Consider the following 26,717-nt stretch of genomic DNA (forward strand, 5'->3'; position numbering starts at 1 on the left):
ATTTCATTCAGCCTTGTAGGATAAAGTCACATGACTGTCATCTCATCTCTACTGTAAGTTTTTCCAGCATAGAGCCAGTGCCTTAGTATCTTCATTTCTTCATATATTCTTTAGTCAATAAAGAGTCTGTTAGGTATGTAGACTGAGTGGTGAGCCGAAGACATGATCATCATCTTCATAGGACTTATGCTGCAAAATTTTAGACAGTGAAATACTCACAAGTATAGTTACAAACAATAATATATAGTATGAAGGAAAAGTACAGCCATAACCTACCACACAGAAGATTGCCAGTGCTTATAAACCAGATGAATAAAAAGAAGCAAATGTTATAAATAAGAATCTACTACTACATCCCTCAAGAACAAGTGGACTTATTGCTTCATTTTACCTTAATATCTGTGTAAGCTGGGAAATTGTACTCCAACCTCCCTGGATTCGAGAACAATCTTGACTGAGCACCAAAAGGCAATACTGAATGAGGTCATAACAATATATATCTTGTTTGATTTTCTTCAACTCTGAGCTTCCTAAAGGTGTGTTGTTTATTATTTCTAAGGCAAAAGGAAATAAGATATACTTATTTTTGCTCAATAAATCCAAGAGCTTTTGCATTTTTACAGTTTGAATAATAACTAAAAATACTTTTAAAAAGAAAAAAGAATCACTGCTTTATCACAATGTTAAAATTTCTCTGAGCAAATTAGATACAAATGCCAAAACTATACTCATGATGGAATTATTTTATTACTTAAACAACGTTAGCCAATCACGAAAAGATTCTTACTTTTTTTTTTTTTTTTAAGATTTATGTATTTATTTGGTGGAGGGGAGCAGAGGGAGACAGAAAAAAAGAGTCTTAAGCAGACTCTGTGCTGAATGCAGAGCCCAATGCAGGGCTTAATCTCACGACCTTGACATCACTACCTAAGTCGAAACCAAGAGTCAGATGCTCAAGTGACTGTACACCCAGGTGCCCCAAGATTTTCTTACCTTTTAACTTCAACAGTATAACAGGGACATTCTGCTCAGGACTTTTTGCAACTTCAGCAGCTAGAGATAAGATCCTTGGGTCTGTACCTATTGGCTTCATTTCTTACATTACCTATATTTTAACAGAATCAGAAAGATAAAGGTCAAACAGTCCTAAAATATTTGCTCCCTAAATAATGTTTGCAAAAGTTTCAATATAAATAAAACTTTAGCTTTGCTTGCTTTGAGAAGTGAAGGGTTGATTTTTTTCAATTTCTTCCTTATAGCAGACTCTGGTTTTTCTAACTAGAATACCTCTAAAAGAGCTAGAGACTCCTCTACTTTACTGTGACAGCTACGGCACATATTATTTATTATGTACTAAGAGTCAGGAATAATGCTAGGTGCTCCACATTCACTCTTTCTAATCTGCACAATAATCCTGGGATAGAAATTACTTTATCATAAAAGAGACACTGAGTGCAAAAAAGAGCTAACATAGGCCTGAGACAAGATTGGCCCCTGGCTGGTGCCTAGGAACTTGGATTTCAGAAGGGTTTCCACCATTCCCTAATAAGAGTGGTTCACTGCCTAAAGTGTTTGTGAAAATAATGTGGCTTATGCAGATGTCTGTTTTCCTTCCAGAAGTTTGAAATTCTGATACTTGGTAGAGGATACGTACATAACCATCTTTCAATAAAGACCTTTGTCACTGACTCTCTGGTGAGCTTCTCTGGTAGACAACACTTCAAAATGTCAGAATTCCATTACAGGAAGAATTAAGTGTGTCCTATATGAATCCACTAGGAGAAGATTCTTGGAAGTTTGCACCTATTTTCCTCAGGATTTTGCCCCATTTGCCTTTTCTCTTTGTTGATTTTGCTTTGTATCCTTTTGCTGTAATAAATCACAGCCACGAATATGACTATATCCTAGGAACTGTGAGCCTTCCCAGTGAATCACTGAACCTGAGGGATCCCTAACACACAACTCAGAAATGAAATGTAATTATAAGACAACAAAAGCTTGTTTATAAATAGCATAGTAAACAAAATTGATTATCTTAAAATTAAATAAAAAATTAAAAATAGAATTAATTAAAAAAACTTTATAAAAAATTTTAAGGCATTCAAAGCTCAAAGATATCATTATTTAATAAAAAGTACAATCTTTACTTATAATAAATATTTAAGTTAAGTATTTATTATGAACTAAGCACAGTGCTAAATGCTTTTATATACATCATCTTATTTAATCCTCACAATAGGAGTATGAAGTAGAGCCTGTAATCATCTCATTTTACAGATAAGAAAAATAAAGCTTGAAAAAGAAACTTATCATAGTTCCACCAGCACACGGTAGAGTTAGTACTCAAATCGAGATCAGTCTGACTCCATAGTCTATGGTTTTAGCTACAATGTTAATTATATTCTCTTCCATGTAAAACAGTAAAAAACACAAAATGTATTCCCAAATGACATACTTCTAACTCACTTATTTTTAGCTATTATTCTTCACCACTGGCACCACTGTCCTTTATATTGAAGACTTGGACATAATACAAGCATCAAAATGTCATCCCTTTAGGTAAAATATAAATCATTAAAATACAAGTTTTCTGAAAATATTTCAAAGAAAGCCCACCACAACTCCTGGTGTCACTCCTGGCACATAGTAGACATACAACTTTCCAAGAGAGTGGATACAATTATCTCACTCTTTCCAATGGATGCATTACGCTATGCTTCTTTTGTGAGAGTGCATCAAAATATATTTAAACCAAATGAGTGTTCAAAATGGGTTTTCCAATTTGTATTTCCACTAACAACATATGAGGGTGCTCATTTTACTATGCCTTCACTAATACATACTGTTATCTTTTACATTTCTGCTAGATGAAAAATGGTATCATCTTGTTTTAATTTGTATTGTTTTGATTATTAGACAAATTAGGCACAACTCATGTTCACTGGCCATTTCTTCTTTTATATATTTTCTATTCATATGCTTCAACAATTTTTCTATTGGTTTATTCTTTTGTAGAAGCTTTCAGCTTTTCATACATGGATATGAATCCTTTACCTTTTACATTGGCTATAAACAACTTCTCATTGTCTATCATTTATTAAGTTTGATTATACTGTCTTTACCACAGTTTTACAATTTTCATGTACTCAAGTATTAGAGTCTTTTACTCTATGACATCTACCTTGGTGACAGTCTTAGAAAGGTCCTCCCTACCCTAAAAGCTAAAATATAGTCTATTAATATAGTCTATTTCTGGTGTTTTTATGGTTTTGTTTTAGTGCTATCTTCATTCACTTATATCTTTATATTTTCAATGCACATTTATTTGTGGGGCGCCTGGGTGGCGCAGTCATTAAGCGTCTGCCTTTGGCTCAGGGCGTGATCCCAGCGTTCTGGGATCGAGCCCCACATCAGGCTCCTCGGCTAGGAGCCTGCTTCTTCCTCTTCCATTCCCCCTGCTTGTGTTCCCTCTCGCTGGCTGTCTCTGTCAAATAAATAAATAAAAATCTAAAAAAAAAAAAAGTCCCTTTAAAAAAAAAAATACACATTTATTTGTGAATGGTGTAAGACAGAAACCTAACTATATTTAAGTTAGTTGAGGTTATAGATTTGTAGAAAAGACCAAATGCATACAGCTATCATAAATTCCTGAAGTAATATGTCATGAATAGATATAAACAAAGCAATCTGAAATGTCACTTGGGTACATTTTTTAACTCTATTTAGTTCATTAATCTGATTTTTTTTTTTTTTTAATTCCTGGGTTAGTACAACCTGCTTCATTTTAACACATGTTTGGTGAAAATTCACACCAGTAAGTTTCATGACAATAAAACTCATACCATCCTTAGTTGCTCCCTTCTTTTCTCTGATTTACTGCCATATTCCCAGAGGCTAGACCAGTGCCTTAACCAGTACCTGCTAGGTACTTAACAAATATATGCTGAAACAAGGAATAAAAGCACAAACTTTGAGCATTTCAAAACTCAATTTCTTGACTCTCTGCTTTCTTCTTTCTTATAATATGGAAACTTCAGATTTCTAATTGGAAGTCTTTTTTAAGTAAAATAGGCTTAAAACACTGTTGTTACCCTCTGGTTAACATAATAAAAACACCACTGAAACATTAATCATCATCACCAACACATATATAGGGCACTATGTTAGATGTATGGGTCATAAGAATTTTGTATGGGACAGAGTCCCTCTTGTTCATGTTCTGGTTGGGAAAAAGTATACACACACAAATATACATACATGTAAAATAAAATACTTAATTATATAAAATACTTTAAGTGTCAAACAGATGACACAGATGATAAGAAAACAGACCACAGAGTCAGAGGACTGGGCTTTTCTGAACCAGTTTTCTTATCTATAAAGTAAACAAAAAAGCAATTCCTACTTTCTAGAATAATTCAAGATTTAGAAAAGAAAGCAGAAACCAAGGATGGTTCTAAAATGTTGCTAGGCAGTAGAGTTATACGTCAATAATAACCATTTGGAGAGATTTTACTATGTGCTGTGAATTGTTTTAAATCCTTTCATGTATTTATTCATTTAATCCTCTCAACAACTCTAAGGAATAAGCACTATTATTTTTCTCCCAATTTTAACCATGAGCATACTTTAGTTTGCGTGAAGTCACATTGTAAAGTCACATTGTAAAGTATGAAGCTGGGGTTGAAATACAAAAATTCTGTCTCCGGAAGCTGAGCACTTAATTACCACACTAAACAATCTTAATACTCCTTAAAAAAGTAGAATTTAGACAAGCAGATTGAGGGAGACATATTCATGGACTTGCCTAAAACAATAAATCGACAAATTTGGCTAAGAAAGTATGGGAGTAGAGTTTGACTACATACTTATCCTGAAGAACAACCACCCGATACGACAACCATATGTAAACTTTCTGTTGGGTGCTTCTCCTCTAATACAACAGTTCCCTCATCTTTACCATTAAACTCATGAACTTTTGACAGGAAAAAAAAGACAATTATTTTTCGCTTATTAATGCTACTACCCTGTTGCCACAGTAAGAACTCAGGCCTTGATCCTTTGGGAATTTCGTCTTCCTGGCCGTGCCGTTACTGCCTTCAAGGATCACTGTGAAGGAAATGAATAAAAGAAGGGGGAATGAAGCATGAGAGACTATGGGCTCTGAGAAACAAACTGAGGGCTTCAGAGGGGAGGGGGGTGGGGGAATGGGATAGACTGGTGATGGGTAGTAAGGAGGGCACGTATTTCAGGGTGCACTGGGTGTTAATTCGCAACTAATGAATCATCGAACTTTACATCGGAAACCGGGGATGTACTGTATGGTGACTAACATAATATAGTAAAAAAACATAAAAAAAAAAAAGAAGGCTATCTAATGCAATCTGGTTGCAAGTGATCTGAAACACCGTAATTCCTAACTCCGAATCTTTTTTCCCCTTCCTCCCCGTCGCCTGTCCCGGTCCTAGTACCACCGGGAACTTCTCTGGAAAAGATCAGAAGGCGATTGCCGAGGTAACGGCGTCGCCTCCAGTGAGGTCCAAGGTCCGAGGCTCTGAGGTCGCGGGCTCCTTCGCTCCGGGTTCTAGACCCAACTTTGGCGGTATCATGCCTTGGGCAAGACACCGGGCCTTGTGCCCCGCTCCCGCCCCTCCCCAGGCCTCAGTTTCCACTACAGATCTCCACAGAAAGGCGCAGATTCTCCCGTTAGGTAGCTCCTACGGGCCGGGGAGCTTGGCCCAGAAACCCTGTGGCCCTGGCTTCCCGGCACCCCGAGATTCTCTTCTTCCCCAGTCGCCACCTCAGGTGGGTTACCTCATCCTCCCTTCGCGTTCTCCTCCAGGGGACCCTGCTCCAACCAAGCACCTCAGCTGTGCGGCCTTCCCGGGAGGCGAGCGTCGCAACGCGGGAAGAGACCTGGAGGCGGGACCAGGATCCTCGAAGCCAGGGGGCGGGGCGCGCCTCTCCAGGAAGCCAATCAGCACGCGAGAGGTGCCCGCTGGGGCCGCGCGCGTGAGGCGCGGGGCGGAGTCTCCTGGGTGCCCGGGCCACACCAAGTGCAGCTGTTTCAGGATGAGGTGGCAGATGGGAGTGAGCGCAGGTGGCCAAGGCAAAGTCGCAGCCAGAGAATGATGAATGGAGCAGCGGGACCCTCGCACATGGACCGTCGCGAGCGGGTTCTCAAGTTAGGCGAGAGTTTCGAGAAGCAGCCGCGCTGCGCCTTCCACACTATACGCTGTGAGTGAGGACGATCCCCGGGAAAAAGGGGAGCTCTGGATATGCGGGTGTGGAGGCACAAACCTCTCAGAGTTGTGTTCCCACAGACCCCCTTACTCTGCTGGAGAATGGGGTGCCCAGCGCTATCCGTTGCCCTGCCTGGAGTCCCAGAGGTTTCGTGGAAGGAGCCGAGTTGAGCAGGTGTGGGTAATCCCTGGGCAGAGATTCAAGTGAGACCAAGAAGGAGAAAAGGAAACTTTGTGGAGGAGATCTACAGGTGTGATTGTGGAGACAGACATGACTGGTGGATGATGCAGAGATGGATAGGAAAATAGTAAGGTGACAGATGGAAGGGTGCAAAGGATTGAACTATTATGCAAGGGAAAGGGAATGCCTTCAGGCTGGTAGGGAAATATTCCCCCTTTTCTTCACTTTCTCTGTCACTGCCTAATGAGAGTTCTTGTTTAGTGTGTTCCTGGGTAAATATTCTGAACCATTCCAGTAATCTGTATCTCTTTGGACCCCTGATTTCGTTCAGACAGTTACCAAATACTGATCGTTCAGATAGTTGCCAAATACTGATTATCAAAGTACTTGAGGGTGTGTTATTCATTTTTTAAGAAAGATATTTATTTCTCTTTTTTATTTCCTTTTGATTGTCCTCTGGAACTAGTTTTGATAAATTACCCTCTGTTATGTTGTTTAGGTCGAGAAAGGAGCTCTTTTACTTTAATGTTGGATGGTGTAGATTCCAGGAAGGAAAATATAGCATATTATGATTTGGTATGTAAAATATTTCATTCTTTGCATAGTAGCCCTCAGAATTATAGAGCGGAAAGGAAACTTTAAGATCTTTGAATCATAACCTCTTATTTTTCTGTGGCAAAATTGTAAAGTAGGTATTTTTTCACTTCCTTTCCCCTGCCCTGTTCTTCCTTAGTGTCTCATCATTCTACCTTTCTCAGTCATCCTGTCCTTAGACTGTCCAGAGATCTTCATGGTTTTTACTCTGAACTTTTACATGCTTGAATCAAAATACCCAATTAAAACTCAACATTCTCCAAAAGTTTAGTTAAGTTGTAGACAATGTAATTATAGTAACTCAGGGTAAAGGTAAAAAGACCAATAGGTTTAACTCTCCAAGGATATATTTGCATTTTATAAAAGAGTTTTGTTAAGCAAAATTAACATCCAGTTAGTAGAATAAACAGGGGAGATTATTTGAAAGCAGAAGATCTTCAACAGGGTCCTTTGTTTTGTCTTTCTTTCTTTTTTTTCACCACACTGAGATCAAGACCTAACCTGACATCAAGAGTTGGCCTCCCAACTGACTGAGACACCCAGGCACCCCGTCCTTTGTTTTTTCTGCTTTGCCATACTATGTCGTCCAACATTAACCACAGTGAGACAGCTAGTGCTGGCTATACATTTTCTCTCCTTCAGTCGCATTTTCCAAAAGTGTGATATAGCTCTTACCTAGTTTCTCCATGCCTTTCTCACAAATAATCTCTCCTCTCTCCTCTTCTTTCTCAGATTTGTGGTAGCCTTTTAATAATTTTTCAAATCAAAGTTTAAGATTATAAAACTTTACTCATTTGATTGTTATATTTTCATGTAACTTGGGTGTATATTCTCTTTTAAGGGCATGAACCCCAAATGAAGAGAATATAAAATAGCCTTTGAAAAACTCTTTGCAGGTGCTTCAAAGCTTCTCATTCATAAAAGTTCTCCACATGTTGGAATTGTGCCTTTAGAGCTTAAGAATCAGTTGATCTAGCCACAAGAATGGAAAAAACAGCAATAAAAATGGACAAAACAACCATAGGAATAACAATCACAATAAACCCGGATGTTTGAATACACTCTTAGTGCTGTGAGAGACATAAGAAAGGTTTTTAGCCTCAGTTTTATTCTTGTTGAAGCAGGCAGAATCTTTGATTTATTTGAATAAAACCAGTCATTATCCTTGAGGATAGGTTCATTTACCATATGATGCTCACTCTTAAGGACTCAGAGTAAGGGACAGAAACTATAGTACAGGAAATCTTACTTTCGTTCAGGTGGACCTAATTTATAACAAACACTCAAGTGAGTCAGCGTAATCTGGGAGAAAGTAATATTCTATGTTTATGTACATAATTATGCCTGTCTAATATGCTTAGACTTTGGACAAAACTGGATGTGAATTCTGGCCTCCACCACCTATGTACGTAATGCAACTTTTGGAACATTCTCTAAACTCTCAGCCTCAGTTTTCTTGTATGTAAATGGTCATAATAATATCTATTGTATCTACATTTCAGAGATTTTTAAGGATTAAATAAGATTGCATAAACAAGTCACTATTATTCTTGAAGCATTATATTCATGTGTGTATGAGGAATGCCGATGGATGTAATTAACTTAGACTTTCAAGGCATTTACCAGGGCTTAGCAATAAAAACCTATCAAAAATATAGTCTGGCATGTGGTAGGGAAGACATGGGATGTTCTATAAATGATAAGCTAAATGTTCAGCAGCAGATACTTCACTGGGTGGAAGAGTTGGAGTAACAGGATGCACTAAAATAAATTTTAAATTTGGACTAGTGTTAATTTTACAATTTATATCTAGATAAGGAACTAAATATTGAAATTTCCAAGTTTGTAAATGACACTACTTTTTGCTGACACTAAATGAAGAACTCATGGGCAGTGACTACAGGGTGATTGTCTGAGGCTTCAAGTGGAGCCACTCCCCAAAAAGTGGTTGTTAAGCTTTGGTGTGAGCAAACATTAGAAGGTACACTAATGAAGATGGGATTAAAATTATATTTATGATGAATGTTCTCTGATCAATGTGGTATATTGGAAAGGGTATAAGTTTTGGAGTTAGTTGAATTAGTTCATATCCCAGCAAGTAAATTTATGATAGTAACTGTGATTCTTTTATGATGATATAGACATTATGTGACACTACAGCTTAAATAGTCAGAAAAGTGATCAGCATTGACTGAAAAAGCATTAAGTGCAAAGTAGGAAATGTTTTTCTACTCTATATCTAATATAAGTGATTGTACTGTAAAGAATAAAATAACATAGGGACACCTGGGTGGCTCAGTTGGTTGTGTTGGACTCTTGATTTCGGCTCAGGTCGTGATCTCAGGGTCATGAGATCAAGCCCTGCCCCTGCGTGGGGAGATTTTCTTTCTCTTCCTCTGCTCCTCCCCCTGCTCTTCCCCCTGCACCTTCTCTCTCTCTCTCTCTCTTTGTCTAAATTAAATAAATCTTTAAAGAAAAGAAGCAATAACATAGATGAAGGAAATCTACAAAGAATAAATAAATGGTAAATTTGGTGGTGAGTTTTCCAAACCAAGGAGAACTGAAAGAAAGAAGCTATGTATGTAGTCTGGAATTACAGCAACTTCAAAAATACATTTGACATTTGAAAGCATATGGAAAACATGAGATTACTCAACAAATTCTATAATTCTAGGTTTATACTTCATTCACTTGAAACTCAAAAGTTACACACTTAAAAAAACTTGTTTGAAGGCAAATAAAAGACAATATAACAAGTAATAAAAAGAACTTATTCTAACAGCAAAATAATTAAAAATGTGAATAGGTTCAGAATAGTTTTGATTTATTGATTATAAATTCATGCTTATCATTAAGTAAAGCCACAGATATTTTGAGTACATTTCTGTCTCTTATCGTTGTCCCATAGACATCTAGGCTTCAGGGACTTGGGAATCTCTTGAAATTATGCAGTACTTGATATGTATATTTATATATGCATTTTTTTCTGTGGAGAGAATCTATAGCTGATTTATAATTTCATCAGATTCCCATAGGGACTTATCATTATTCCTCATCTCCTAACAACCCCTCCACCACCAATATATGCAAAAGTTAAGAACTGAATATAAGGCAAAAAGGCTATAGGTTATGAGTGGATGGAGTATGTGGCTTGAGTTCCTGACTTGATTTTTTTACTGGCTTCATTACTTTAGAGGAATTCCCTATTGGTAAAATGTGGGTGAGAATCTTCAAAGAGCTGTTGTGAAGATCTAAAGTGATGATATATTATAAAGGAAAAGAATCTGTATTTAAACACTAAAACAGAGGTTATAGATTAACAGCCTATTGGCTGAGTTTGACATTAGAGATGCTTTGTTTGACCCACACAGTTGTTGTTTTAACAGAAATTAGTTGTAAATATGTAAAAATCAAGATCTTTTATACAGAAATCTGGATTACCAGCTTCTCTTTCAAAAATCAGAAGATAACCTGGTCACACCAAACCCATATTCCTCTTGACAGCAGTTGGTGGTCTTCTTGAGATTGGGCTTATTCACTGTGGTTCCCCGCTGGTCTGCTTCACTGCTTTGGGTTACCTTTCTGGCCTCTTCTCTAAAGCATTATTTAGCTGTAGTTAAATGACAGCCATATATCCCAGTATTGTCCTTTGTGTCACTGTCAGAAAAATATGGGAGATCAGAGAACCATGGTTTTACTCTAGGATGTCATTTCTGTTTTACCTATTTATCATAGAGAATTCTTCATTGTCAAATATTAAGTTATGGGTGCCCTCTATGAGAACAAAAATGTACTAGTGAAAAGTACAAAAGGAATATGGCAGTATCTACCCTAAAGAAATGAGAGTCTTGAAGTACAGATGAATCTGATCCTCAGGGAACAATTAGAAAACAAGCCTTTTGCATATAATTTAACTGAAATAAGGTTATACTTAAAATAAGTTTGGAGAAGGTTCAGAGAAGGATAAACATATGAACCAGAGTCAATTACAAAGACCTCATATGTGCCCATTATATTAAAGGCATTATGCTAGGAGCCATAATTCAGGAGGAATTAAAGTATGAGGCATTATACTTTAAAAAATTACAGTCCAAAAGGGCATGTACAGGAAGAGGTAAATAATGCCACGTCATTTATGTTAGGTTTTGATGAATGGTATGGTAAATGCTACAGAAGGGGTGGGGGGGGAGAGAGATTTTGGAGAGTAGGGAAAGGGCTCCACCCAGCGACTACTTTAGGGAAGAGGAGACTTTGAAATAGGATTCACATTCTAAGAGCAAAAACAGAAAAGCAGATGAGCAAGCTGTAGGTACTTTGATAGTTTAGCTTTTCGTTGATCGAAAACTACTTTGTCCTCAGCAATAATAAAAGATGGCTCTGAAAGATATTATGGAAAAAGACATAGTGATTAAATGTGAGTGATGAAGAAGATTGAGGAATATTTACAGGAATACTTACACTGGTGAGCAGAACCTTGAAGGATAGTTAAAATTAGAATGTTGTGGACACTTTAAGATGAATAAAGACTTTTATTTTGGGTACCCCCATAGGCCATGATGATAAATTACTTATATTAAAACATTTTAAGTGGTAATTACTTCATTTATTCTGTATACATCCTTATAAAATGAAATTTTCACTTTAGGGTTTCAAATGATATTTACTAGCTCAGATTGAAATTATCTTCTTTCTCCACCAATGTTGATATCAATAAGACTAATATCAGGCACCTGGGTGGCTCAGTTGGTTAAGTGTCTGCCTTTGGCTTGGGTCATGATCCCGGGGTCCTGGGATGGAGCCCCATGTGGGGCTCTCCGCTCAGTGGGAAATCTGCTTCACTCTCTCTCCCCGTTCCTCCCCCTCCAGCTTGTGCTCTCTCTCTCTCTAGTAAGTAAATAAAATCTTAAATAAAACTGATATCAGAGGTTGTTGGTCAACCACTTATCTTTTGTCTACTAAATTTGGTGGTTCCTTATTCTAGCTTTAACAAATATTAATTCCATGATCTTGGGCAAAGGGCTTAATTTCTTCCACCATCATTTGCCTTATCTGTAAGATAGGGATATACACTACTTTACAGAATTTTTGTGAAGCTTTGAGATAAAAGTAATTAGGAAAAATTTTAAAATAATTGTATAAGTAATTATATAAGCAATAGCTGTTATTATTATTTTATTTTGTATCTTTGTTTATTCTCTTGGATTTTCCTGTCTTCTGCTTTCTACTTTCTCTTTATTTCTGTGATACTCAAGGCTCAGTTCTGATTTGTTTCCTTCAATATTGTAGTCTTTTAATTAATTGATATTAATTAACACTTATTTCTCTAGAACTTCTTTCAAGCATCAAAAACTTAACACCTAAATTATTTTTTATCTTTCTCATTACTTTACTGCTACTAACAAACTCCCCAATTTATTTTCAGTCTTTATCCTCATGTTACTACCTAAAGATACACTGTAAATCAAATTCTTTCACATTTTTCATATTGCTTATGTTATTTTTTATCTGTTTCTTAAAATCTAGAAATAAGCATCAAGGTTTTAAGAGATATTGCATGTATTCTGTTTTGAATTAAAGCAGCATGAAGAATAAATTGTATTATAGAGAATACTTCTGTGAATTGTTTATATTCATATGTGCTTAAGGAACTTAAGAATGGATTTCATTTCCTTTCTTAGGGTTGTTATAAGAATTAAATATGAAATGTTAAGCATGATGCCTGGCAGGAAGTAAGTGCTCCATAAATGTTAGCCATTATAATTATGACTGGGAAGCAGGGCCAGCTTTTGTTTATTGACAGCAAATGATTTGATGAGCACTGGAAGATTCTCTTTTCCCAAGATCTACCTATTATAGTCCCCTAAATTCTAATAAATGTTCAGTACTTTGGATTTAAACTTTTTGTCTTTGGCTTCCCTATTAATATAAAGATCAGTCTCTTGGGGTAGGGGTAATTGGGAGAGGCCTTTCAGGGATTGATAATGTTCTATCTCTTGATCTGGTTGGTGATTACATATGTGTCACTTTGTGAAAATTCATCAAAGCTTATTCATGTTCTAGTTTGCATGTATGCTATATTTTAATAAAGAGTTAACCTTGGAAAAATATGTATTACCCGAGGAATTCTATATCAGAGTTATTGGTCATTGATATGATTTGATGTGAATTATTTTTAAGTGGCTTTCATATCTTAGAGGTTTTTAAACTTGTTCAGCATGTGAAATATCTGGGCACTCTAAATTCCTTCTGGGTAATATATTTTAATAACATTTGAATTATGATTTAACTCAAAATGAAAGCCTATTTTAAGTTCTTCCGAAGTTGCAGATTTGGTTAAATTTACGTATCCTTTAATGGTAGGATTCATGAAAAACTCAAACTGCTAAACTCAATGATTGCTTTTTCTTAAGCTTTTCCATAAATATGTATTTACCATGTATTCATTAATTATGTATTCTGCTAGGACAGCTGGCAAGTGATAGTAGACACCCAAGGTGGTTTAAGAAAAATTACGGGAGAAAAAGACTGAAAATTGAAAACATTCTACTGATACCAGTTTTTAGCAAATTGTGAAAACATTGACATTATGTATTTTTTAGCAGTAGAACATCTTAGTCTAGTTTATCTTAACCTAAACAGGATTCGGAGGGAGCATGGTTTGAGGAACACTATTTTAGAGTTTAGTTGTTTCTTTTTTTCTCGGAATTATACATACAGAAATAAACGGATTGGATTTTATATGTAATATGAAGACTCTTCTAAACCATTTTAATTACTGGATGTTGCAAAATGATTTATCACGCTGAAACATGCTTATATTTTTGATATCCAGGTACCCAGCTATTGTTCCATTTTATAAAAATCCATATCTGTCTCTATTTTTAGATGACTTCAAACCTGCTTCTATTGACACTTCCTGTGAAGGAGAGCTTGAAGTTGGCAAAGGTGAACAGGTGACAATAACTCTGCCAAATATAGAAGTGAGTATTTGTATATATTTAGACTGAAAGTATCCTTTTGCAGGATTTCTGCTAAATTTAAATGAAACTAATTACACAATTCATGTAGTGATAAAGTAGTTAACAAATATACCAAAGCAAAAAAAACTTATTTTAAGCTATTTTAGGTAAAACAATCTGAAAATACTTTTTTTATAATATTTTTAAATTATATTATGTTAGTCACCATACAGTACATCCCTGGTTTCTGATGTAAAGTTCGATGATTCATTAGTTGCGTATAACACCCAGTGCACCATGCAATATGTGCCCTCCTTACTACCCATCACCAGCCTATCCCATTCCCCCACCCCCCTCCCCTCTGAAGCCCTCAGCTTGTTTCTCAGAGTCCATAGTCTCTCATGCTTCATTCCCCCTTCTGATTACCCCCCTTTCTTTTTAAAAAATACTTTGATCTATTTAATAAGTTTCAAGAACTATCATTTCAAATTATTTGAAACACTTGGAGGTCTAAACATATACTTATTAAATGATTATTATGAGCCAAATTTTGTACTCTGAACTAGGAACAATAGCATATTCCTAGCCTTCTAGTCCTAATCTGTTATAGCAGAAAGACACACAGATGTCTAATGCTATAAGTTAGAACATGTACAAAATTCGGTGCAAGCACATAAGTGGAATCAAATACTCTACCTGGAATATTACTCAGCCATCAGAAAGAATGGTTACCCAACATTTGCATCAGCATGGATGGGACTGGAGGAGATTATGCTCAGTGAAATAAGTCAAGCAGAGAAAGACAATTGTCATATGGTTTCACTCATTTGTGGAACATAAGGAATAGCAGGGAGATCATTAGGAGAAGGAAGGGCAAAATGAAGGGGGGAAGGAAGGGAAAAATGAAGGGGGGTTAAACAGAGGGGAAAATGAACCACGAGAGACCATGGACTCTGGGAAACAAACTGAGGGTTTTAGAGGGGAAGGGGATGGGGGGATGGGCTAGCCCAGTGAAGGGTATTAAGGAGGGCACATATTGCATGGAACACTGGGTGTTATACGCAAGCAATGAATCATGGAACACTACATCAAAAACTAATGAAGTACTGTATGGTGACTAACATACCAGAATTAAAAAAAACAAAAAACAAAAAAAACTCTGCCTGGTAGAATCTTGAAAGGCTTCACATGGCAGATGCTATTTGCGCTGAGCCTTGAAGGACAAGTAGAATTTCATCAGGCAGAAAGGGAGTAGACTATTCTAGGCAGAAGGAACAGTATGTAAATGGCTCTAATAAAGAAAGAACAAGAAGTTCGTGGAATAAATGAATTAATGTAGTGAATAAATGACAGAATTATAAAAAATGGTTGATAGCAGTAGAATCTGGAAAGGTAGATTGGAATCAAACTGTGAAAAATATATTATCGTCTAATGTAGAATTTCGACTTTATTCCATAGGTATTAGAGTACCATTAGAGGTTTTTAAGCAGAGTAGTAACATGATTAGATTTGTGCTTTTAGAGTGATTTTAGCAATAGTTTAGGGAATGGATTAGAAAAGAAAGAGGCTAGGTCAGGGAGGATTTAACCAAAGTTTTGTCCATTTAAAAAATTTCCAGAATTTTCCAAGTAACACTGTCAAATACTATTTACATAAATAGACAAATTATTTGTTGCTCTAGGTTTCTCAGTTTTTGAGTTCGAAATTTCTTTGTAATCAACTTGTTTCTTTTTTTTTCTTTTATACTGACTTGGTCTATTCTCAAAGAACACAAAGACTATAACTTTATATTTTAACATATAGAGAAAGCACTGGACTGAGATTACTTTTCTTTGTTTTCTTTAATTTCTTAACAGAAGTGATTTTGTGCCAGTTCATCAACATTCTCTTGTATGCATTTATGAGATGATTTGTTGTGATTAGAGGTAGAGCAAGCAAGCTCTCTATCCTCTAGTCCTCTAGTCTTCTTATTTTTTATCAGTCAACACTATTTATTGAGACCCCACTGTTATGTCAGACTATATCAGTTGCTGCCTCTGAAACTTTTCCTAAGGTTAATTAAATTTGTGGGGGAGGCTTCTCATTTGCTCCCTTACAAACTGAAGGAAATGAACAACCAATTCCGTGAGACATGTGGATGAATAAACTTTTGTATTACTCTATTATGAAAAGCTGGCATCTCTAAAATAGTTTGGAAATTTAGTACCCATATGTCTAAGGCTTTTTAGCTTTATGATGTTTATTAAAGAAAAACCTAAACCATCTCCTTAATTCTAAAAGTTATTGAAAAGCCTTAAATTGATAACAGGTACCACTAGCCTGGTCTCAGATTATAGGATTATTGATCAGTGATGATTGGTTTGCAAAAAAACTGTAGCTGGGTTCTTCTTTGCCATGTAGAATATTCTTCTCTCAAATTAATAATCCTTCCTTCCTCATTCCTTGCACTGCTTTTTCTCTTACAAACAGATGGGGATTCTTACATTTATTAATAAAACTTTCTCATTCATGCATATCCTTCTTTAAGCAAGAGTCCCATCCACCATGTGTTTAGTATGATCTCAACTGAAATATCTCTTTAGGGAATGACAAGTATAGAAGGAAGTTTACAAGCCTTCAAATTGTAAATTTCTAAAACAGCAAAGAAATAATTTGGGAAGAAGTAACCCCCCCAAAAGTCCACCAGATATATATCCAAAAAAATATGTCTCAATATTTGTATGTGTATATATGTGCATGAGGAAGAGAAACAGATGGGCAGATGGGCCATATATACATGTACGTTTGTGTGGTAGCTCCTGTGCTAGGCAGCTGTTGGGAATACAGCAGAAGACTAGACATAGCCAGTGCCCTGAAAAATATTACCATTTAATGAGGAAGACAGGAAATAACTGATTAAAATATAGAAATGTAAGGACTGTCACAGAGGTATACACAGAATATTACAGAAGTGCAGAAGAGAACTCAGCAGAGAAAGAAAAGATGCCAGGCTATGCTGTCTTGAAGAAGAGTTGAAGTTACCCAGGTAAAGGAAAGAGGGAAGACATTTTAGGCAGAGAAAAGAAAAAAACATGGGCTAAGATAAGGCAACAAAAAAGTCTGTTACATTTGAAGAACTACATATAAGCCACTGTGGCTAAATCAGATGCAGTCTACTAGGGACATAGTGGGAGATGGAAAGATATTTAGGAATCAGATAAAAAAGGGCTTAATGTGTAATGCAAAAGAATTTAAACTTTATCCAATAACCCTTTTAGACAGCTGAAATGAAAGAGAATAGTTAAAATTACCACATGTAGAAAGCAAATATTTTTTTCTGCTGGCCATACAGTCCTAGAACAATTGTAAGTAAGAATAGAAATTACATTCTCAAATACATTTTGTGGGTTTTCTTCCCTGAAGTGAAGAACTTCTTTAAACAAGTAGGAGGTTTACATTTCTTCAGAGTTCTTAATTTTGTGGAAATGTAATGATTGTTAGTTTGATAGTTAATTTGTTAGTTTGATAGTTAATTCTCTATTTTCTTTATGAATTTGCTTTCATCATCTGAGTAAGAAAATGACTAGAAGCTAGAAGTCATCCTATAAAATAGAACTTTTATTATACTATACTTTTAAGAGTACCTTCAGTTTCTGGCAGTTCCTTCATAGGGTAGATTTTCTAATTTTCATTCCTCTGGATTTTCTTTGCTAGTACCAAGTAGAAGAACCTAATAAAAATGAAGACAATTAAGCTGGTTAATATTGGGCATTTACAAATCTCTCTTCCTTACAAATAATTCCTATAATTGACTATTATAAAATTTCAAAATGTTAAATTTTGAAGGGAAAAGACTTAATTAACTATAATGATTTGTCATTGGTGTTGTCCAAGTTTGGTATTCTTTAGTGCTGTCTCTCTCTTTTGAGGAGTACTTTTGTGGGACTCAATGAAAAGTCCACTGGAAACTTCCAACTAAACTTCCTGTTACGCAGGAAATGCATCTCTAATGGTTGCTTATGCCTTTAGCCCCCAAACACTGGACTTGTGAAAGTTCTGTATGTCAGATGCGCTACTATGCCCCTTTAAACCACCCTCTTGGGCAACATGCCTTCCAGGATGAACCTGGTTTGATTCTGTCCACTGAGTATTTAACTCGAATGAGAGAAGAATCCACCACATTCTTGGGACCTCAGCTTATTTTAGGACTGGTTCTATTTGAACATCCTATTACGGTTATATTTTTTAATGAATTGTATCTTTTATCTGTATATCTTTTAATTCTGTTTTTGTGATTTTAAGCTTAACTACTACCTTGTCTAATATTAATATTGCCACCCTTGCTTTCTTTTGATTTGCATGTTCATGAAATCTCAGTGTCTGTTTCTTTTATTTAGCTGATATTTTGTTTTAAGTATATCGTTTGTTAACAGAATAAAGTTTCTTTTTTTAAGTATATCTTTTGTTAACAGAATATTGTTTCATTTTTTAACTTTTTTTAGATTTTTTTTATTTTTAAGATTTTATATTTTTTAGATTTTATTTATTGTTTTTTAGAGAGAGAGCATGTGAGCAGAGGTAGGGGCAGAAGGAGAGGGAGAGAGAGAACCCCAAACAAGACTCCACAATGAGCATGGAGCCTGATGTGGGGCTCAATCTCACAATCCTGAGATCATGACCCTGAGATCATGACCTGAGCCAAAATCAAGAGTCGGGCACTCAACCGACTGAGTGACCCAGGTGCCCCATTCTGTTTTATTTTTAAACCCAGTTAGACATGTTCTGTTTTTATTAAGAGAATTCTAACCACATTTAGTTTAAAGCTGATGTACTTGATTTTTATATCTATCATCTTTAGTATATTTATTAGTAATTTTAATTTTTCTCTCATTTGTGTTTTATTAGTTTCATTAACCATCTCTTCTTTCCTTTCTTTCCCCCCCTCCTATTTGGGAATACAATTGTACTTTTCTCTTCCATTACTGATTAATTTCCTTTCCTGGTATTCATAATCAGACATGATCAGATTTCCCTGTCAGCAGATGGGGGGAAAAACTGGAAGGAGAGTAGGGAGGAAGATAATAGTAACCTAGGTGAGATGATTATTGGATTCTGAATTTGGGCAATAGCAGTAAATATAGAGATGATTAGATGTATTCAGTAGGTTTTTTTTCTTTTTGAGGATTGAATGAGTTTAATGTTGTACATACAGAATACTTGGAACAGTGTCTAGTACTCTGTAGATGTTCACATACGTTTATACAAGGCAGTCTTTTTAAAAGGTAATTCCAGGGGCACCTGGGTGGCTCAGTTGGTTGACCATCAGACTCTTGATTTTGGCTCAGGTCATGATCTCAGGATCCTGAGATCCAGTTCCAGTCTGGGTTCCATGCTGGGTGTGGAGCCTGCTTAGGATTCTCTCTCTTCTTCTCCCTCTGCCCCTCCCCCTGCTTGCAAGTGCTCTCGATGCAATAAATTAATTAAGTAAGTAAGTAAGTAAATAAATAAATAAATAAATGGTCCTTCTCCTTAGAGGCCTCCAAATGCTTCTCATGACTCGCAGAAAAAATCTCAAACCCTCCCCACGGCCAGCAAGACACTGCAGGATCTAACAGTCATCCATCTGCCCAAGGTCATCTCCCTTTCCCACAGCCCTTCCCTCTCACTTCACCTTTCTGGCCTCAGATCCTTTGCACTTGCTGTTCCCTTTTCCTGGAGCCCTCTACCCTCAGTTCTATGGTGGCCGAGTTCTTATCTTTCAGGCTGCCTCTGATTTAAATTTCACTTCCTCACAATAGTTATTTAGAGGCAAAGATAGTTCATATGCTTAGGAGTTTCCTCATACTTTAATACCCCTTTCTTGGAGTATGGAATAAGGAGGTAGGCAGTAATTGAAGTTTAAAATAGGAATGGTGCTCAATTTAATAAAGAAAAAACTTTACTTTTTAAAAACTTGTTCAAAATGTGGAAGGCAGGTATAGAGACTATGAAAACCTTATTTAACTTGTTACTTAGAATCAAAATGTTCATATTGTTCATATTCAACATCCATTTAGTATCTGTGAAGGGTTTTGTACTTTAGGTGGTAGGAGCAAGAAAAGAAATTATGATCCAGGCCTTTATTCTTCAGGAACTCAAAGTACAATAATGTATTGTAATTTTAAGATCTATTCTAAGTAGAAATACAAATATCTTTAAGAAGAATATTGCACAAATCTCTTATCAACTGTAATTTAAGTCCTTGGATTGCTATTTAGAGGTATCTTACTCATTTCTTCCTCTATTCCTTATATTTGCTGTAAACCGAGAGTTTTATCTAAAGGCTTGATGAGAGTTAGATTCCGTGTGTGTGTGTGTGTGTGTGTGTGTGTGTGTGTGTGTTTAGGCAAGAATACTCTATAGGTGATGCTGCTCACTTTCTTTTATATCATATCATGAAGGTTATATCTGGTTTTCCCACTTTTAATAATGCTAAAATTAGTGAGGTTTAGCATAACAGGTGATCTATATAGGGAAGTGCCACTTTAAGAAAATACCAGATTTTAAAAAAACTAAACTTATGAAGGAAGAAGAGGGTGGGTAGGAAATATGATTTAGGGCATCTGTTCCCTTATCTGTAAAATGTATTGTTGCATTAAAATTGAATCCCAATTGCCTGTTGTAGACCAATGAAACAAATCTTTAATGACTCAGGGCAAGTACTTCCTCTATTCCCTTTCCTCAATGGTAGCAGGTTTGAGACCTTAGCTTTGCTTCATCTGTCTTTTTTACTATGAATCCTTGTTGTCTGAGTAATAAACTTAGGAAGTTAGGTTACTTGAGGTATAATATAGATTGAGAAACACAGAAGATCTCAAAGAGCCTCCCAACTGAATTTCCGTGATAATTCAAGTAATGATAATTAACTTTTTAAACAGGGTTCAACTCCACCAGTAACTGTTTTCAAAGGTTCAAAGAAACCTTACTTAAAGGAATGCATTTTAATTATTAACCATGACACTGGAGAATGCCGACTAGAAAAACTCAGCAGCAACATCACTGTAAAAAAAACAAGGTATGTGGTTAATGAAATAGATTACTTTATCAACAAATAAATTGCTAAGGAAATGTCAGTGAAAGAAATTATTGGATTAAGTCACATTATTATACAAGGATTATTTCTGCATGGTACAAAGATGTTTTAATTTTTTTCCAAGTTTACATTTGGTAGACATCCTTAACACTTCTTCCTATGATATATAAAAGCTTTTTTGTTTCTAAATGTTTTCTATATGTGTAGGTTTACCTTTTATTCTATTGTAGATGCTTTCATAGAATTGGACTGATAAGAGCCATTATACACTCTCCAAAATAATTTCATCTTCATTAGTGAAAATTTATTGAGCACCTAGAATATGTAAGGTACTAGAAAAAGGAAAGTTTCTTATACAAATACTAACCTCAAAATGTCTGCATTTTAATTGGTTTAACAGATCATTCCATTTAAAAAGTCAGTAAGAATATAGCCATCTCAACATCTCAAATTCTTGTTTGCAAATTGGTGGTGCATTTATCATGTAATATAAGGGACCTATACTAAAAACCATAAAAATAGCATAGACAAAAATTGTTCTATGACTTAAAGGAAGGGAGAAGTTAGCATGTATTGGAGCATTTAGGGAGTCCCTACTGATGTCTTGAGAGGTTAAGAATTTGAAGGGATACATGCACCCTGATGTTTATAGCAGTGTTATCAATAAATAGCCAAAATATGGAAACAGCCCAAATGTCCACCAACTGATGAATGGATAAAGAAGATGTGGTATATGTATACATATAATGGAATGTTACCCAGCCATAAAAAAGAATGAAATCTTGCCATTTGCAACGACATGGATGGAGCCAGAGAGTGTTATGCTAAGTGAAATAAGTCAGTCAGAGAGCGACAAATAACATGATTTCACTCATATGTGGAATTTAAGAAACAAAACAAATAAACATATGGGGAAAAAAGAGAGAGAGAGGCAAACCAAGAAATATACTCTTAACTATAGAGAACAATCTGATGGTTACCAGACGGGAGGTGGGTGGAGGGATGAGTAAAATGGGTGGTGGGTATTTACTCCAAAGATACAGACGTAGTGAAGAGAAGGGCCATATGCATCCCAGTGTTCATAGCAGCATTGTCCACAATAGCTAAATCATGGAAGAAGCCGAGATGCCCTTCAACAGAAGACTGGATTAAGAAGTTGTGGTCCATATATACTATGGAATATACTCAGCTATCAAAAAGAACAAGTTCTCAACATTTGCTGCAACATGGACAGCACTGGAGGAGATAATGCTAAGTGAAATAAGTCAAGCAGAGAAAGACAATTATCATATGATTTCTCTCATCTATGGAACATAAGAACTAGGAAGATCAGTAGGAGAAGAAAAGGAAAAAGAAAGGGGGGTAATCAGAAGAGGGAATGAAGCATGAGAGACTATGGACTCTGAGAAACAAGCTGAGGGCTTCAGAGGGGAGGGGCTGGGGGAGTGGTATAGGCTGGTGATGGGTAGTAAGGAGGGCACGTATTGCATGGTGCACTGGGTGTTATACGCAACTAATGAATCATCGAACTTTACATCAGAAACCAGGGATGTACTGTATGGTGACTAACATAATGTAATAAAAAAACATTAAAAAATAATAAAATAAATAGGTGGTGGGGATTAAGGAGGGCACTTGTGATGAGCACTGGGTGTTGTATATAGTGGTGAATCACTAAACTCTACACCTGAAATTAATATTACACTGTACATTAACTACCTAGAATTTAAATAAAAAAAATTTTAAAAAGATTTAGAGATTTTTCCCCCCAAACATACTTTATGGTAAGAATTATTATGGGTGCTTGTTAAATATGAGTTCCCAAGTCCAACTTCAGATCAGAGAAGGGACCTGGGAAACTCTATTTTTATTATCCCCTCTCTGCCCTGGTATTTTTATTAGTAGGAAAGTTTGGAAAATATTTAATTGATCAGAGAGAAAATGAAGTTTTAGACAAAGTTTGAGGGCAGGAATATATCTGTCTTATTTGGAGCCAGTGAGTAAGACCTGTTTGAAAAGAGCAGTGCCCATGTATAAGTAGATTGACATGCTTATATTTTTTTGAAACATTAATCCACCAAACAAGTTGAGTAAAATGAAACAATGTGGGAAACAGAAAAATGCATAAACCATAATTTTTGGAAGTAGTAATGAAGAGACCAGTGAGGTTCTAAATACTCTGTGAAGGTAGAACTGACACAATTTGGTGACTGGACATGGAAGATACAGCATAAATGTATTATATACTCTTAAAAGTATTCAAAAGAAAGTATATGGGGGCACCTGGGTGGCTCAGTCGTTAAGCGTCTGCCTTTGGCTCAGGGCGTGATCCCAGCGTTCTGGGATCGAGCCCCACATCAGGCTCCTCCGCTGGGAGCCTGCTTCTTCCTCTCCCACTCTCCCTGCTTGTGTTCCCTCTCTTGCTAGCTGTCTCTCTCTCTGTCAAATAAATAAATAAAATCTTTAAAAAAAAATAAAGGAAAGTATATGAATCTCCTTTAGTAACATGTCTTAAAGTTAGGAATGAAAAATGTGAAAGTGATTTGATTTAAACAGAAATGATAATTTTAGAATTTAGGAGATATGCTGTATTTGTTATACACTTATGTATAATTTCCATTTATTTGTAATTTGTGTATGTTTCATGTCTTCAATTTTAAGCAGTAGTCTTGTTTTTATTCACATTTGTATCCCCCATCTGTGTGTATATCATGCATATAGTAGGGCTCAATAAGTATTTGTTAAATAAATATTTGTTAAATATTGAACTAAATTAATGTTTTAATCTTTGAATATCATTTTAAGGATCCCTAGGGAGAAGAATAAGTGGTCAATTTTAGTAACATTGTAAGTTACGGTTGTTAAATTTCTATCATCCCTGTTTTGACCTTTGATATTCTTAATTGCAGAGTTGAAGGAAGTAGTAGAATTCAGTATCGTATAGAGCAACAGCAGCAACAAATGCGGAATTCAGCTAGGACTCCCAATCTTGTGAAACATTCTCCATCTGAAGACAAAATGTCTCCAGCATCTCCAATGGATGATATTGAAAGAGGTAAAATCTAAGTGTGTATAATGTCTCTTGTAAGAAATTATTAAGAAATGTTAGGTAAAATTTTTCATTTTAATTAACAAGGGGACTAACTTTGAACTGTTATTGAGAGCATAATATTTTTTGTAATTGTGGATTTTTCTGGGGGAAGAGTGTGGTTTATGATTTAGAGTATTTTGTCAGTAAGACTATAGAATAGAATTTATATCTTTTATTATTATTCAGGGGGAAAAGTGGCTATTTAGATGTTTGTAAGTAGAGTTTTCTTCTTTTTGACAGTTGTAATGATTGATTGATTTTTGACAGTTGTGAAAATTTAAATTGAATTCCTCACAGCATCTTTCTGTCAAAGTTCTTTATGTACGCCAGACTGTAGGTATCTAAGATGTCACCAAACCAATAGTGAAATGAGGAGATGTAATAAGATGTAATAAGTTCTGAATTGCTTGCTTACTTCCCAGCAGGAAAGTGTTTCTAGGGAGGTATAGTCCTTTTGAAAGTTAGGAAACTTAAATCTCCATTTTTTTTTTTCTAGCTTTAGGTTGGTAGAAGTAAAACTCTGGTCACCTGATCACAAAGTATATTTGCTTCTACACTCTTCCTTCATAATTTGCATGTAGCTCTCCAATTCCATTTCCGCCCTTCTAGGCCCATTATGGTATTACTTCCCCAACATATTAGTGAGCAAAGAATAGGTAAGCTCAAAACCTTTGTTGCTTGAATTTCATTTGTTTTATTTTAATTTATTACCATATCTTCTTCCAAAATGGGTTTTAATAATGATTATACATCTATATAACAAATCCTGTAATAGAAAATCAAGATATTGAAAGGGAAGAGGATTTGCTAATTATTTAAAATTATTTAAATATTTACTGATTATTAAAGCATTACATTTAGATCTGAGCTTCCTAGCCACTGAGACAAAAATGAAGACCTAAGTAGCATATTTTGTATTGTCTAAGGGACAGGTTCCAAAGAATCAGACTCTTCCTTGCTATTAAGTCTAAAAGGAATTAATCATATGGAACCTGTTTTAGGGAGTATTAAACTGTATAGTATCTCCAACAATAATTTTACAGTACAAGAAGAAATCCCTCTTTGTTTTTTAGCAACAATCTTAATAAAAGCATTGTATTGAAGCATTGTATTGTAAAGGATAAATTATCATGATCCAAACATAAGATCCAATTTTATATAAGATTTTACCTTGAGATGTTTTTTTAAAAATTTTTCATTATGTTATGTTAGTCACCATACAGTACATTATTAGTTTTTGATGTAGTGTTCCATGATTCATTGTTTGTGTATAACACCCAGTGTTCCATGTAATACGTGTCCTCCTTAATACCCATCACCGGCCTAGCCCAATCCCCCACCCCCTCCCCTCTGAAACCCTCAGTTTGTTTCCCAGAGTCCATAGTCTCTCATGGTTCATTCCCCCTTCAGTTTACCCGCCCCTTCATTCTTCCCTTCCTTCTCCTACCTATCTCCCTGCTATTCCTTATGTTCCATAAATGACTGAAACTATATGATAATTGTCTTTCTCTGCTTGACTTATTTCACTTAGCATAATCTCCTCCAGACCCATCCATGTTGCTGCAAATGTTGGGTAATCGTTCTTTCTGATGGCTGAGTAATATTCCATTGTATATGTGGACCACATCTTCTTTATCCATTCGTCTGTTGAAGGGCATATCGGCTCCTTCCACAATTTAGCTATTGTGGACAATGCTGTGAACATTGAGGTGTATATGGCCCTTCTCTTCACTACGTCTGTATCTTTGGGGTAAATACCCAGTAGTGCAATTGCTGGGTCAGAGGGTAGCTCTATTTTTAAATTTTGTGGGACCGCCACACTTTTCCAAAGCGGCTGTACCAACTGCATTCCCATTAACAGAGGATTCCCCTTTCTCCACAACCTCTCCAACATTTGCTGTTTCTTGCCTTGTCCATTTTTGCTATTCTAACTGCCGTGATGTGGTATCTCCATGTGGTTTTGATTTGAATTTTCCTGATGGCTAATGATTTTGAACATTTTTTCATTTGTCTGTTAGCCATTTGTATGTCTTCATTGGAAAAGTGTTCATATCTTCTGTCCATTTTTTTATTGGATTATTTGTTTCTCGTGTATTGAGTTTGAGAAGTTCTTTGTAGATCTTGGATACTAGCCTTTTATCTGTAGTTTCATTTGCAAATATCTTCTCCCATTCTGTGGGTTGCCTCTTTGTTTTGATGACTGTTTCCTTTGCTGTGCGGAAACTTTTTATCTTGATGAAGTCCCAAAAGTTCTTTTTTTCTTTTGTTTCCATTGCCTTTGGAGACATGTCATGAAAAAAGTTGCTGTGGCCAATGTCGAAGAGGTTAATGCCTATGTTCTCCTCCATGATTTTGATGGATTCCTATCTCACATCAAGGTCTTTCATCCATTTGGAGTTTATCTTTGTGTATGGTGTAAGAGAGTGGTCAAGTTTCATTCTTTTGCATATAGCTGTCCAATTTTCCCAGCACCATTTATTGAAGAGACTGTCTTTTTCCCACTGGATGTTTTTTCCTGCTTTGTCAAAGATTAGTTGACCATAAAGTCGAGAGTCCATTTCTGGAGTCTCTATTCTGTTCCATTGGTCTATGTGTCTA

General features: G+C 35.9%; 2 protein-coding genes across 3 annotated transcripts in view; one reads left to right on the plus strand and one right to left on the minus strand.

Moving 5' to 3' along the window:
• IQCB1 (IQ motif containing B1) overlaps window positions 1–5,949 on the minus strand; it is a 58,842-nt gene extending 52,893 nt beyond the window's left edge. The window contains exons 1-4 of one of the 2 annotated variants that reach the window (XM_008708179.2): window positions 5,815–5,949; window positions 5,027–5,109; window positions 994–1,105; window positions 392–554 (exon numbers count right to left, since the gene is read on the minus strand). In XM_008708179.2, the coding sequence (XP_008706401.2) occupies window positions 392–554; window positions 994–1,093 (263 nt within the window). In that variant the 5' untranslated portion in view covers window positions 1,094–1,105; window positions 5,027–5,109; window positions 5,815–5,949. Of the gene's footprint in view, window positions 1–391; window positions 555–993; window positions 1,106–4,868; window positions 5,110–5,814 lie in introns of both variants that reach the window. The other variant, XM_040621315.1, reaches the window with a different exon arrangement.
• Window positions 5,950–6,056: 107 nt separating this feature from the next.
• The window catches only part of EAF2 (ELL associated factor 2), a 64,087-nt gene continuing 43,426 nt past the window's right edge, over window positions 6,057–26,717 (plus strand). The window contains exons 1-4 of the mRNA XM_008708178.2: window positions 6,057–6,237; window positions 13,903–13,997; window positions 20,874–21,010; window positions 23,938–24,083. Coding sequence (XP_008706400.1) covers window positions 6,129–6,237; window positions 13,903–13,997; window positions 20,874–21,010; window positions 23,938–24,083 — 487 coding nt within the window. The 5' untranslated portion in view covers window positions 6,057–6,128. The remainder of the gene's footprint in view (window positions 6,238–13,902; window positions 13,998–20,873; window positions 21,011–23,937; window positions 24,084–26,717) is intronic.

Source organism: Ursus maritimus, unplaced genomic scaffold (genome assembly GCF_017311325.1).
Source record: "Ursus maritimus isolate PB19 unplaced genomic scaffold, ASM1731132v1 scaffold_4, whole genome shotgun sequence".
Taxonomy (NCBI): Eukaryota; Metazoa; Chordata; class Mammalia; order Carnivora; family Ursidae; genus Ursus; species Ursus maritimus.